Source organism: Anguilla anguilla, chromosome 11 (assembly GCF_013347855.1).
Source record: "Anguilla anguilla isolate fAngAng1 chromosome 11, fAngAng1.pri, whole genome shotgun sequence".
Lineage (NCBI taxonomy): Eukaryota > Metazoa > Chordata > Actinopteri > Anguilliformes > Anguillidae > Anguilla > Anguilla anguilla.
Genome location: NC_049211.1, coordinates 17,674,672 through 17,689,110, shown reverse-complemented (window position 1 = coordinate 17,689,110; position 14,439 = coordinate 17,674,672). Strand labels below are relative to the sequence as shown.

At 38.5% G+C, this 14,439-nt stretch overlaps 1 protein-coding gene across 1 annotated transcript; it reads right to left on the bottom strand.

Moving 5' to 3' along the window:
- Nucleotides 1-1,862: 1,862 nt before the first annotated feature.
- trh (thyrotropin-releasing hormone) lies at nucleotides 1,863-4,140 on the bottom strand. The gene is made up of 3 exons (XM_035381075.1): nucleotides 3,976-4,140; nucleotides 3,437-3,639; nucleotides 1,863-2,692 (listed from the first exon to the last, which is right to left on the bottom strand). The coding sequence occupies exons 2-3, from the start codon at nucleotides 3,624-3,626 to the stop codon at nucleotides 2,094-2,096; spliced, it is 789 nt and encodes a 262-aa protein (XP_035236966.1). The 5' UTR covers nucleotides 3,627-3,639; nucleotides 3,976-4,140; the 3' UTR covers nucleotides 1,863-2,093.
- Nucleotides 4,141-14,439: the final 10,299 nt, after the last annotated feature.

Genomic DNA, 14,439 nt, shown 5'->3' with positions numbered 1-14,439 from the left:
CTGTGGAAAGCACAACTGTCACCAGTACTGCAAGGTACTGGCCAGCAAAATTGAATAAGCAAAAGGAAATATATAAAATTGCAATGTCAGTTACCGGGGTATTTATTATTCATTCCCCCACAGAAGACCAGCATACTTTCCAAGAACTGGAAAAAGGTCAAAGGGTAAAACAAACAAATAAATAAATCATTGCCACTTGTTAGATAATTCCTTCGGAGGTACACACAGTATAGCCTGTTTAATTTCATATTCATAATTAGGCAGTTGAAAGGCAAAATAGGAAACGTCACATTATTAACAGTTGTTTTATATCCTGTAAAACGTATATATCCATTTGTATAAGTTAATTTTATTGTTTAGGCCTATCATTCGAATAGCTTATCGTCATTTCTTCAGCAAGATTGCACTTTATCCCAAAATAATTACAATCGTGTAACCAATATTGGTGTCGAAAAACTGCCGACTGTGCCGAGAGTATTGTTCATTAGTTTTTTCAGCAGATGTGAAAATATAACAAGATACAGATACACATGTAATTATAGCCTAAATCTAATACATTTTTAGTCTAACCGAGGCCGCATGCGATAATGAAGCTTCACTGAAAAAACGGTGCAATTACGCACAAAGAGACTTCATAGTCGGCTGAACTTCTTTCTCGAAGATGGGCATTGCAGACATCAATGGAGAAGGTCGATGAAAACTTAAGACTATGTGCTACATCTTAAATCGATCAGATGCCGTTACAATTCAACAACGCAATGACTGAGTAGTAGCTACACATATATCGATGTCATTTTTACCGATATTGACATGGGAGAGCATTATGTAAACACCAAATTTGTGTATGAGGATAATTCTTTTTAGGGATGAAATAACGTAACGCACGTTCAAAACACGTTCAAAGCTCTTAATTCACGGTCTTGCTGCCTACTACCTCTCTGAATTACTCTTTCTGTACACTGCCAGTATAGGTCCTCTTGCACTGGCCTGTTTATAGTACCTAAAAGCAGACTATCCACAGACCGATCCCACATAGGCAAGGCCTACTTTGAAATGCCCTCCTTCAACACCTTTGTGATTGTACTAAATTTTCCTCATTCCTCAATTTCCTCAATTTCCTCACTCGGATACTAATATTTTTATGTTTACAGTTGTGTTCCCCCTCTTTGTTTAAATATAGGCTATATCTGCATTGCCTTGCTATGTTAAACGACTTTAGGTTTGAGAATGGCGCTGTACAAATGGACTGCATTTATATAGCGCTTTTATCCAAAGCGCTTTACAATTTATGCCTCTCATTCACCCATTCACACACACACTCACACATCAACGGTGAAAGGCTGCCATGCAAGGTACCAATCAGCTCGTTGGGAGCAATTAGGGGTTAGGTGTCTTGCTCAGGGACACTTCGACACGCCCAGGGCAGGGGATCGAACCAGCAATCTTCCGACTGCCAGACAACCGCTCTTACCTCCTGAGCTATGTCGCACAAAAAACAAAAAAAAAAAATGGAATAATAATAATAATAATAATAATGATGATGATGATGATGATGATGATGATGATGATGATGATGATGATGATTAAAGTAACTTGACGAAAACCGTAAGTGCCAAGGTTAAACAACGAGTGTTTTTTTGCGATTACGATGCAGTTATTCATAATTTTCTCTTCCTCTTCGGGGCTTAGGCTAATCCTGTTATCCGTGGCATGTTCCTTTCGCTAAAACGCCATAATCAACAAACAAAATAGCCTACAAATGATAGCACCTTTCCGCCATGAGAATGTTTGGCAGGATATTCATCGATGCAGAATTAATTCGGTAACTGTACAGCGCGCAGAGTCGGTTACCGATATGCGGGTTACAATCTAAATGATTTCTTTATTTGCACTTAATGTCAGTGTTTATGTTACATCTGAACATCTGTCCATCAGTGTCAGAACAGTTTGCAATAGAAATTAACCTAGTTCAAGTGGCCCGCAATAAAGGGCAATAAAACATTAATAAATAATTGTGAAATAATCTTTATTATAGTTATTAAGATGATATATTCAGATCTTTACATTAAAGTTATACATTCGCTCTCCCCTTTCTACTCCCGTTCCATCAAGTCTTCTTCATAAGCGAACCTTTTTCCTGGATGTTGTCTCTTCTCTTCGGCTCGGCTCTTGGTTGCGTTGTCCAGCAACTCCAGCAACAAGCTTGCTTTGCTGCAGCTCCCTGGATCATTGGGGCCACATGGATCGTTGGGGGCGAAATCGGGACTCGTGTTATCCACAAAGCGTTTTCCGGGGTGCTGACGCTTCTCCAAATCCGGCAGCTCACCTGAGTCCATCTCCTCCCCGAGCTCACGTCTGCCCGGGTGCTGACGTTTCTTGTACATCAGGTAGCGTTTACCTGGATGCTGCCTTTTGGAAAGCTCTACCAGGTACGCCGCCTGGGTGCCAGAATTGTCTGGTAACTGTTCCAGCGGTGAACGCTTACCCGGGTGCTGCCGCCTTTGCAACTCCACGTAATTGTCCATCTCATCCTCCCGCTTCCCTGGATGTTGCCTTTTCTGGAGATCGGCGTAATCCTCGACCTCGTCCTCCCCACGTTTTCCAGGATGTTGCCGCTTTTCTATTTCATCTTGGTATCTCTTTCCCGGATGCTGCCTCTTAGCGATCCACTCCTGTTGAGAGGAGATCAGTTCTGTAATTGAAAAAAAAAGAATTACTTGCCTATCTGTATTATATACGTTGAAATTACTGATAAAATTAGACTGACATGAATTAATAAAATGCCAATCAATCATAGGCATACGCTATTTTCTGCTTAAATTGTATAATGGCATATAGCCTAATGCTGAACATTGACTTAGACTTTATTTTTTATGTCGGCCAATTAATATTGAATCAATAGCCTAGTTCATATATGCCAACACGAGGCCGTGGTATTTGCTGTCATGCAGCCAGGTTTCACTTTTGAAATGGCTGATTTCTATTTTAAATTTAATCATATTGACTTTTTTTGAGGTAGACTGCTCGGATTGAAACATGTTAATTATTTTTTTTTTTAAACTAAAAATTACTTTTCATTTTAAGAATGTGAAATAATTGATTACTTGGCTGTTATTCTATGCAGCGAGGATACAATCTGCTCAATGACTGATGCCTAATGTGTAGGTTCCTTGAATTTTTCAATGAATGTTAAAATTGACCAATGGGAGAAAGAAACAATTTCTAATGTATCTTTCCTCAGAACGGTAAAACTTGCGTTTATTTAAATATTTAGATGACACAATATTAACCACATAAATATGCACTTTGAAGTCTTTAAAATAATAAAATAATGTTAGAATTAATCTTCATAGGAGCTACCTTTTGTGGGGCAACGGAGAATAATTATAAATACATTATCCGGAATAATTTACTTCCATAGTCGGACAAAACATACCGTTTGTACTTTCGTCTTCCCCTATCTTTTTAAGTATAGATCTGAGTAATAGATTGTCCGCTCTCTGAAGCATTTCATCCAAAGTTGCTCGGTTCTCCACATTATCCTCTTCAGAGATGTTTTGTCCTAGATTCATGGTGAGATTGCAAACCGTCAAAGAGGCAAGGAGGACCAGGCACGCGGGCTTCATGGCGAAATGGGTGCTAAAAAAAGATAGAAACTTTATAATCTCACACTGTAATATCATACTGTAAAATAATCAAGAAAAAGTAGCCTACGAATAAAATCTCGCGCAACACCGAGGTGATGCTGAACGATATTTTTCAGTTTTGCTCACAAATGCAATGAACATTGTTGCTAAGCTTGAAATAATTATAATGCCTGTGTGGATTCACTATGAGTTTGTCTTAATCGTTATAATGCTCTGATAGTTCTGAAGTCTAATACTTAGTTAAATAGTTATAGGCTACGCAATGTAATCACGATAAGAAATCCGAGACAAGAACTTGTAATAGTAATAAAATGATTATCTAACTTACCCTTTTGTTTTCCGTTAGGTGAAATACGGATGTAGCTTAGGTTTAAAATGAACTTCTTCTTGAAATGACGGCAGGCAGGCTAAAGTTTTTCTGTTTGATTCCGATGGCTGACCTGTTCGGATCGGTTGTGAAGTTAGATGCCGATATGTAGTGCCTCTTAATTTATAGTTGCGCTGCACCACCGTCATGCCAACAACCCTGTTGTAATTTGGGTGGCATCTCCGTCTCATTGATGTCACGCTTTCGCAAGCCAAACTGCGTTCACGTTTTTCGCTATACTGCAGATGTCGCTGTGCTGTTTCTAGGTGCAACAAGTGATTTTGACCAAAGTAAGCTAGGTCTAAGGTTAAGAGCGCGACTGTATTGAAAGTAGAGAAAACCCTTCACCCTGAACATTCTTATTCTTCCACAATTTTTGCATTTGTCGTTAATAGTAACGGTGAAGACAATTTGTCAATGTTGATTTTAGTCACTTATTTTGAGTTGTCAGACTGTATCGTAAACGACATGTTTTTAACTGAAATGCTGAAACTTGCCTACAAACTGGAGTGCAGGTTGGGTTGCACGTACATTTGACCCGCATTGCTTCTCTTTTCTCCGTTAAGCTATTGGCTCCTTCTAAAGTAAGAGACCCCAGCTGGGGAAATGGACGTAAATCATATAACAGTATGTCCTCATCTTAATCATACCTCACAAGAACAGGTGTCAGTGAATTAGAGTGATTTCATCATTAAAATAAACATCAATGCATGATTAAAAAAAAAAAAAAAAACCAAACATGAGACCTATATGAAGTCTTATAGGATAAGTCTAATAAATTAACATAAGATAAGACTGACGAAATTACTGAAGAAAATATCAATTCCGTGATTTGAAAGACAATAAAACTATTACATAATCAGTTTATTGCCAAAAATTCTTTTCACAAATTAAAATGTGGAAAGTACAAATGGAAAAGACACACTGTGGTGTATTTCACTAATTCACGACTATGTGACTTGCATCTCTGCTGTTTTTTGAATGGTGGGGTACACATTCAACTGGTCCTGGTGCAGTTTCACTTTATCATTAAACTTGTAGCTCGCAAACCAGTTGAATATGCTAAAGCAAGTGAAATGGTTCTTGTTGGAGATGCTTGTTTTGCCATTAATTTCAGAAACAACGGTGCCACCATTACCCATAACAACACACCTATGATCAATGTCGTAAAATGAATAACTGTTACTACTACAAAACTATAATGGTTATTTATGCCACATTAACAAAATCCTTCTACAAAAAATAAAAATTTAAAATGTGCAACTAGAGGTAGCTCAATATCTATTGTTTATAAATAGCCCTTATTTTAACATACTGAAATTAGCATTAAAAGTTGATGAAAGCATTGCGAAGTTATTGGAAATATAAAATCATGTATATACGCATGTTTCCAGATTGGTTTCTTACAGTGTTTTTAAAATATATATATTTTAAAGGAGATCAGACAGTCAGTCAGTCTTCCTTATTTTTTATTTTTTTTAAATAAAGAGGGAAAAGCAGAGCTATAGATTGCAATGGGATCAGAGTACAGAGTTCTGCGACTGGAGATCACACCTCTGGCTGCATGGGGGTCTATGAGTTGAAAGTCGGCTGCCCTATGGACCACACCACACGATCTCCCCTTCCAGGGTTTGATTTAAATTCAGCGACTAGCTACCCCAAGCACTCTGTTCCATGTGTGGTCACCCCCTGTCTATGCGTAGAGTTGAAAAATGCCATAACTGCTCAACAAACATTCACGTCTAATGAATACTGACATTTCCTCACAGTTGCTGCTAAGGCACACGGCTGAAACTGGTGAAAGATTTAGTAACATTGCAATGCTGAAGGTACCACAGAGTCTGAAACCTTTTCTCATTTTTCCTGTTCATTTATCTGTGAGTATGGAGAGAAACTATATGTAATCGTAACATGAAATATAAATGAACAGACCACTAAATTTGAAAAAAATGATTCAGTATACTATGGAAGTCTTTCATGGAGTAAAATTACAGGACAAATGAGTAAGGTCATGCCTGCCAAATATATAATTGATTAGATTTCTCAGTGAGAGGTAAAAAATATCTATTAAGGCTCTGACTGATATTAACTTTGACATTTCAGTTCATATGAATGTTTTGATAACGTCAGACCATAAATTAAATAAGTTATCTATTTATATACCACAGAAAAATCATTAAGCATACATAAATAAACACATTTTCCAAAAATAGAAGTCTAACTGTGGTTTAATTATTTTTTTGCTCTCCTGCTAACCTAAGTAAACACATTTTGAGAAATTTTGATATGTAGAAATATTTTGAGCAATTCCACTACATGACTATTGCAATGTTGGTTTATGTCTATTGTTAAATTAAAAATGAAAATTCTGAAGTAGCCAGATTGCATTTAAGCAAGTTCTATCAATCAGACTTTGAGAGCTAACTTGGATGCAATGTTCAGTTTAATTCAGCTACTGATTATTTCTTCATAGAAACATACAAGAAAGACAACCTAAATCAAGATTAAGAGTGGACCAACAACGATGTGATCATTTCAGGCGTGTGATATTTCAGGCATCAGGATGTAATAGTATTTCTTCATTTAGTTGTGGTTTACTAGCACTGTGCCTCCTCATCCTCTTCAAACACAGTTCAGCAAACTAGCACACAGCAGTGTGATATGGTTGTTATAGTGGATCAAAACGTACTGTAGCCAAAATATGATGTGTGCACCAGTTCTGTTGTGCAAGTTCTCATCTCCACACACACATTAAGTGAGCTAGGGCTTCAGAGAGGAATGACTCCAGGACATCAGTGAGGAATATCGTATAAATATTCATGCATGCAAATCATTCAGCGGGAAGACAGATTCTATGGATGCGCTTGGATATTATGGCTTCTGCAATACACTCTCTCACGCATCACATTTTTCTTCCTCACACACTACTCTTAACAAGACACACACATACAGTAAACATGCACACAGCCCCTCATCTTTCCCATGGGTCCCTTTTCCTACATTTTCCATGAGATCTTTCATACGTACATAACACTTGTCCTCGTCCTTATTTTGTCATTTCTTCTTATTCTTTTCCCATAATGGAAAATGTGCTCTCTGTCCCCTCTGCATGTCCATGACAGTTGGCTGTATCGTGGTTTGAACTCTCCCTTTTACAATGTCTGCGCTTTGTGCTGGTTATCTATGCTGCCATGCATAATATATGATGAACGGTTTCCGTTTTTAACGATAAGGTAAAGTTTATATAATTATCGGTGTAAATGGCATTGGTCCTGGTTTGCCCTCTGAAAAAGAATATGCTTTTGGAGGAGATGAGAAAGAGTAGTAGCAAGAATGCACTTAAAACATGCAGAGCCTTGACCTGCAGGAGACAGGCTATCAGCAGCCTGTTATAAAGGGCTGGAATTTCAGAAAACATAATTAAGGCACACCAAGAAGCTACACTCTGGGACCAATTAAGCACGCTTTCATTGCTGAGAAAAAAGTTTCCGTTTGTTAATTTTCTTTTCATAAATATCACTTTTTCAATACTAACCAGGAAATTAAATAGCTTTATTAACCAGCAAATTATATATATACATATATACATACATACAGTATGTTTATATATATATATATATATATATATTAACATACTGTATGTATGTATGTATGTATTTATATATATATATATATATATATATATACATGCACACATTTTATCATGGGAATAAAATGAAATAAATAAAATAACAAACAAAGAGTCTAATGAGCATGATATTTAATTCACGACTGAGTGCTATAATTGTATTAGAGAAGCTGTGTCTATATGCTGGTATGAAGGCTACCCCACCTGATTTTTTGCTTTTTCCCCCATCCAAGAAAAAGCTGCTAGTACAAATTGCAGTGCAAATTAGCCATTTTTTTGCCACAAGTGATAACTTTTTGTTAGTGTCCTTACTCCAACCTTTTGATTAATACCCTAGAGAAAATGCAACGTTTCTTACATTTCTCTTCACTGCTTCAGCTGCAAGTTCACTGCTTGAAATCTCTATCACAGCATGCACACAAGCCGTGCTTCAAGCCTGACTCTTCGTTGTAGCAGGCATTCATCACGCAAGCCACACAGCCGTAACATGGCCATAACTCAAATTCAATTCACCAGACTCACACCTCTATGGCAGCTTGCATTCCCCTCCTCACAATCCTTAAATTTTCACTTCTGCTTTCTCCAGATTTTGAGCCTGTTATTAATTTGATCTGCCCTGCAGAATCGGTTGGAGTGGAGAAGTCAACAGCCCAGGAATATCAGAACAAGGATTTGCCTAATGTCCTGTACAAATGTTTGTGAACTATTCTGTAGTAGTTATATATATTTATAGTAGTGGATACACACTCCCTATATCCTATCTCTACATATATCTACTGCTGTCTAGTTAGTCATCTCATCCATGTTTCAAACTATAAGGGTTCACTCTTTATTGCAGTGGCATTTACAGTTGTGATTTCCATGAAATCCTCCTCACAGTAATCCAGAGAGTGCTGGGAGTATTTCCTTTGAATTTTCTTTCTCTTAAAATTGATAAGGAAAGACGGGTGCTGAGGGAATGACACTGCATTGTAACTGCTCCCTGAATACAAAGTGGGAGTATAAATACTGCTTCAGAGGATTTAATTTTTTGCATCTTGGATTCAACTCTAAGGCGCACTTTGCCAGTGGAAGTGAGAGTTGTTAGTGGGTGCAGACACCAGGGTATAATTAAAAGACATACAGCTCTTTTTTTTCAACAAAGAACAAGGCTAAAGCGAAAGAACAGATCCGCCAAGCTAAAGAAAATCATAGCAATTAGTCCTCAGGTTTGTGTGCTAATTTAAAGGACTGTTTTGCAGTAACCTTATCAAGCAGACAGTAATGGTGCTGTCCTATTTAATATTTTATACTTATATGTATATAATGTATATAAATAATTGATGAATTAAGCAGATGCAGAGCCCACCCCAACACCTTCCGAATTTTACATCCGTGTCACACAGCTAAAAGTTGTTCAACACTTCCGCTACCTCGAAAGCATCTGGACTCCCACCTGTATCATTGATCTTCCAGGCACACATCAACCTGGCCTCTTCTACTTTTGATCAGTTTTACTCTTGGGTCTTCGACAAGAAAAACCTCTGCACTTCTATTACAGGCAGTCTGTGTTTTGACTGTATTGTATGGTGCCAATGCCTGGACTCCCTATTGAAGACTCATTAAGTGACTCAAGGCCTTCAACAACACCTGCCTACAGCATATTTTAATGTCACATGGAGAGACAGAATCCCCAATACTGACTATACACTAATGCTATAATGCCAGCAGCATAGAGACAGTGCTTGTCAGATGTCAGCTGCGGTGGGTAGGGCTTGTTATGCGCATGCCCCCCAGTCTTTTAGCTCATCAGGCCATCCACTGACAGATCTATAATGCCACTATAGGAACCACCTCAAGGGGATCCTAAATACATGTGACATAAAACCTTGAAAGTATTGCTGCCAAGCAGCAGTCCTGGAGCTCGGCATGCGATGTGGGGATCAAATAACAGGAAATCCAATGCACCTACCACAGAGCTGCGCTACATTAGTACAGACACGCGCTACGTTACCACGACCACGTCCATCCCCTGATTCAACATTCACATGCCCCAATTGTGGCAAGACATGTGGACCAAAAAATGGTCTTCATAGCCATCTGCAATGGCTCCACCCACATTGGTGGCAGCCTCTTCAATGCACAATCAAAGCCATGGTAGTGACGTCATCTTCGGCAACAATGGACAGGCATAAGCATGCACACACGCACACACGCGCACACAGCCTTCCACTTGACTGCTGCTCAAGGCATCTGAAAATGTCCCAGGGAGGATGAATCTGCACTGCTGAGATAAATTAGCTCAGAATATAAACAGTCAATATTTTTCTGAATTAATTCAGATGCCCTAAGTTACTGAGCATAGCTACTGTTCATGACTTAAGCTGGAACATCCTGGATACCTGTACTGGTCTTGCAGAGGAAATAATTGAGCCAAAAAGGAGAATGGGGAGGTATCTGCATATTGTACTACACTGTATGTACAGGCGACACCATGCTTCAAATCACTATTAATAATTCAAAATGGAATGTGGAGGACGACAATTCTTAGCACAATGATCTCTTAATTATGTTTTATTTTTTCCATTTTATTATTATTATTTTTGTTTCTTTGCAGTTTTATTGCCAAGAGCTTAGATTTGAAGAAACACCCCCTGCCTTTTACTATGCTAGACAGAAAGTCTGATGCATGCTATCTTTTAGACTTACCTCGTGTAATAATGAAGTTGGCCAAACCATCTTTAGAATGATTCAGAGCTGATGAGGTAGAAAAGATGCTGTGCTAGAAGAATCAATAAACTGTTCTGCAGGGAGACATTTTATTCCCTCAGTCTGTTATTGAATACCCTGCATCAAAGTTAATCAGTTGTATTGAATCTTCCCATTAAAGAATACTAGCATTACATTTGAAAAATCAGATGGAGTAACATTTTCCTCCATTTGTTGATATGTGTTGTTAAGTGACTGGAGTTTCATTTCAGCTGCAAGTTTGGAAGCCTGAGAGTTTTCACTTAATACTCAAACATGAAGAAAATTCAGTAAAATCCAGTGGTATTTAAAAAACAAAAGTATAAAATAACAGTGAAAAAAGGAAATGAAAGGAGATATTGATGAAAAGCAGGGTAAAAAGGTGTTATCTTTTTGCTGAGGGGAGGGTAAAATAAACAAGTGAATGAAATACAGAATGACAGTTCCAGCTCCCTTTGTTGACAGGGTGTTGATGGGGTGAGAGGCCATGTCTGTAGCTGTGTGGTGTGTCTGACATGTTGAAGTTGGGGTCAGGGCTAAGGCAGTGGGTCTGGTGGGTGATGCCCCCATCTGAGTTCATCTGTCTCAAAAGTGTAGGAAACTCTGGTCCTGGAACTGCCTCTTCAAGCAAACTGCAGTGAGGTCAGATTTTATTTAAGGGCTGGAGTTGTTAATGAATGTTAATGAGAATCAGAGAAGGGCTTATACCGGCTGCCCTTTTAATGCAAGTTGTTTCAGCTTCCGATGTATAAATACAGAAATGGGTTGAGAGCAGTCTAATTTATTGAAGGGAGGTAATGAGTTGGGATGCAAAGAACAGCACATTTGATTGGTGTGAAGAAAATACTTGGCGAAGCAATGCTTGCATTACTTCCGATTTTATGGCCCTTACAACCTGCTTTGCCCAGAGTGAAAGTAAGTAGGAAAACAGGAGATAAGCAAGTTAAATGCATACTTTGTAATTTAGAGTTAACATTTGTATATGGCATCTCCGGAGCTCATACACATCAAATCATAACTCTGCAATAAAATGAATGATGTGCCCACTGAACCTTTACAGACAGCTTGCATATCAATAACTGGCTAAGTAAGCCTTATCATTGAGATTCTCAAAATATAAATGTTGCTATTAAGATTCACAGCAATTCTCAGGTTTAAATAAGGAATATAAATTCAAATTTTATTTTATGGTTATTTCTAAATGGTTTATTGGATATAGCAATTGTGCTAACAACCTTTTGAATAACAGATATAATATTTTTCGTGTATTATACATGCTCTTATTTTTCCATTATCTATTGAATACATTTGAGCCAAAATATATCTCTAGACTGGCAATGTGATGTCAAATGAAGGCTTGTTTTTTGACCCAAAGGTTGATTCTTTGCGGGAATGAGTGTGGATTTGAATTCTTTGAATTATTCAGTGTTCAGCTGTATGAACAGGGAATCAGTAGACAGTGGTCTTATCCATGCATGTGCATACAATAACTGACTGTTACCTTTTCCCATTTTTCTTCTTTTTGAGATTATCTTCAGATCAGGAGTCCTTTTATGTTCACCTCTTGCTTTCATCTTTAGTGCAAGGAGGAAGACACTTGCACACAGTTTTACAAACCCGAACATGTTTATGACTATTTGCATCTGCTTTTCTCTGAGAGCCTGGAATTACCTGAAAGGCTCTTGCTGTGCTGTCAGACCCAAGACTGTGAGCTGGAACCAAGAGCAATCAATCTGCAGGCTACTGAAAGTCCCAGGGAGGATGTTGTCTGTGAAGGAAGGAAATCAATAAAGTTGCAGAGGGAGCAATGTGCTGCTTCTGCTCCTGTGATAAAACCTGAAGTCTGCAGTATAATAAACACTTTATTTGCAGGCCCACAAAACAATGAAGGATAAGGAATTTGTATATTTATTTTGTTTTTTCTCTGTACATTTTTGAGGGGAGTATGAATATAGCAGATGGAGATCTATCAACTGAAGCCCTGGTTGTCTTCTTGAATAATAGTATGCTATCTGTGGAAAAAAAAACATTCATGTAAAATGCAGCCTTGCTGGTGCCTGAAATTCACAGGACTGATCAAGCGAAACACTAAACATTATCCAAAACCCGCTTCCTCCTCAGTTGCCCTTTTATCTGTGAGATGAGTATTATTGTCAGTGAGGCGCATTCTTTATTGAGCCCTTGTATCCATTTCACTATTGACAGATTCACAGTGCAGGTCTCTTGTTTGGTCGACCCTTGAAAATGGATTACTTTTTTCTTTTGTACCTTATTTTCCTTTGGCTTAATTGTCTTCAAAATGTTTAATTCCCAATTGCCCCTCTCAGGTTACTGCACTGCCACTCACACTTGCATACTGGGAGAATTGAAGGTAAAATGCATGCACATCCTCAGTTCACTTACAAATGATCCGTTGACAGCTTTACCCCTGCAGACTGCACAATACTACAGGTGAGAGCTAATGTCTATTTGAGGAGAGGATATAATTTTCACTAATACACGCATCTGCAGAAACACTCTCCTGCTACTGAAAATTCCTGTTCTCCTCCTCTTACACCAGACTTCTCTGAGCATCCACAAAGCTTGTTCTGCATATCATTTTTCATTATTTTCTAGTCTACAAGTATACTCATTTGCATATGTTTGTTTTAGCACTGATGAAAATTATGCCTGTAGTTGGTGCTGTGCATCTCACTGCACCTAATGTCATGTCAACCGTCTTGTTAGTTGTCCGATTTTAATGTTGCTGAGCTACCTACTTCAATAAAGTATAAAAGAGAGTTAAATAAAAGTTTAAACACAGATCTTATTCAGTTTTTCTGGGTGAATTTTACAGCATTCGCTCGGTTGGCCCATAGAGTTAATTTTGAAACTCATGCATAAGAATCTATTGTATGTGGAGATTTGCCTCATTTTTTTCTAATTCATTTTGTGCAGATAGAGAAGATTTGTGCATCAGTCTGCTTTAAATGCAATGAGTCTGCTGGTGTGACAGTCCTGGAATGATTCATAAGCTTTACTCATTATTTTCCAATTACCTGGGAGTCAACCATTTTTCTTCAAATGAAATTTTCTCGATTGATGCTTCCCCACATCTCACTATAAACAGCTCCGAAACAGACCTACATGTAGAGTACAATGATTCACGCCGGGTCTGTGAGGAAGTCTTCAACAATATTACTATTCTCTGCAAAAAATATTTTAAAATGACTACGCAATGTCTGGGATGTACTTGGCTATAAAAATTTAGAATTACAAGACACATAACTTTATTGAATTAAATCACAAATACCCAGAAAAGCAACAGTCTTATTGTTTTTGCTGGAATGCTCTAAAATCACAGCTAGGCTTGTTCAGATTAGGTGAATGTTTTGAATGCGTAGGGTCAGTGAGTTTGATATTTGAGAATATTCAGAGAGGGTGGGTGATCCTGTGGAAGTGAAGATGTTAAAAAGGTGAAAAATAAACCTTAGTCACCAATCAAAGGAAGTCATGAAGTAATGCATCAATAGCAGTATCTGGCAGCATTAACATCAATATTTACAGTAATCTTGAGATGATTGTCAGCTCTGTAATGTGCCCCCTGTGCTCATAAACCATCATCAGAGGGAGTCCCCTGAGATACCTGTCCTAGACAGGGCCCTGCTAGACTGTCAAAGACTAGGGGGTGGAGATGGGGGAGGGCAGCCACGGTTAAACTAATGCTGTATCACAGCAGGATGATTCTGTTGCCTGGGAACAAGTGCTTCCAGGAGCCTGTCATTCAGCCAGCAATGCTGGCCATGGAGTGTAAGGCTAAACCTGCCGATGGGATCTTTACTGTGATGGCCTGCTGTGTTCTCCTCTGATTGGGTCCCCTGAAGCTCAGGTTCAATCCCCAGACAGAGTCCAACCTGAAAGGCGACGGTTGCTCTCAGTACACATGGCAAGCACCCGTCCTGCATTGTTGAACCTTGGGACTTCTAATGAAGGTGGATGACAAATAATTCAGGTGTTGCTCCATTACGTATTTGCTTCACATTGTGCAGGCTCTGTCAATATCTGCAGACCCACATTTTCAGCCACAAGTA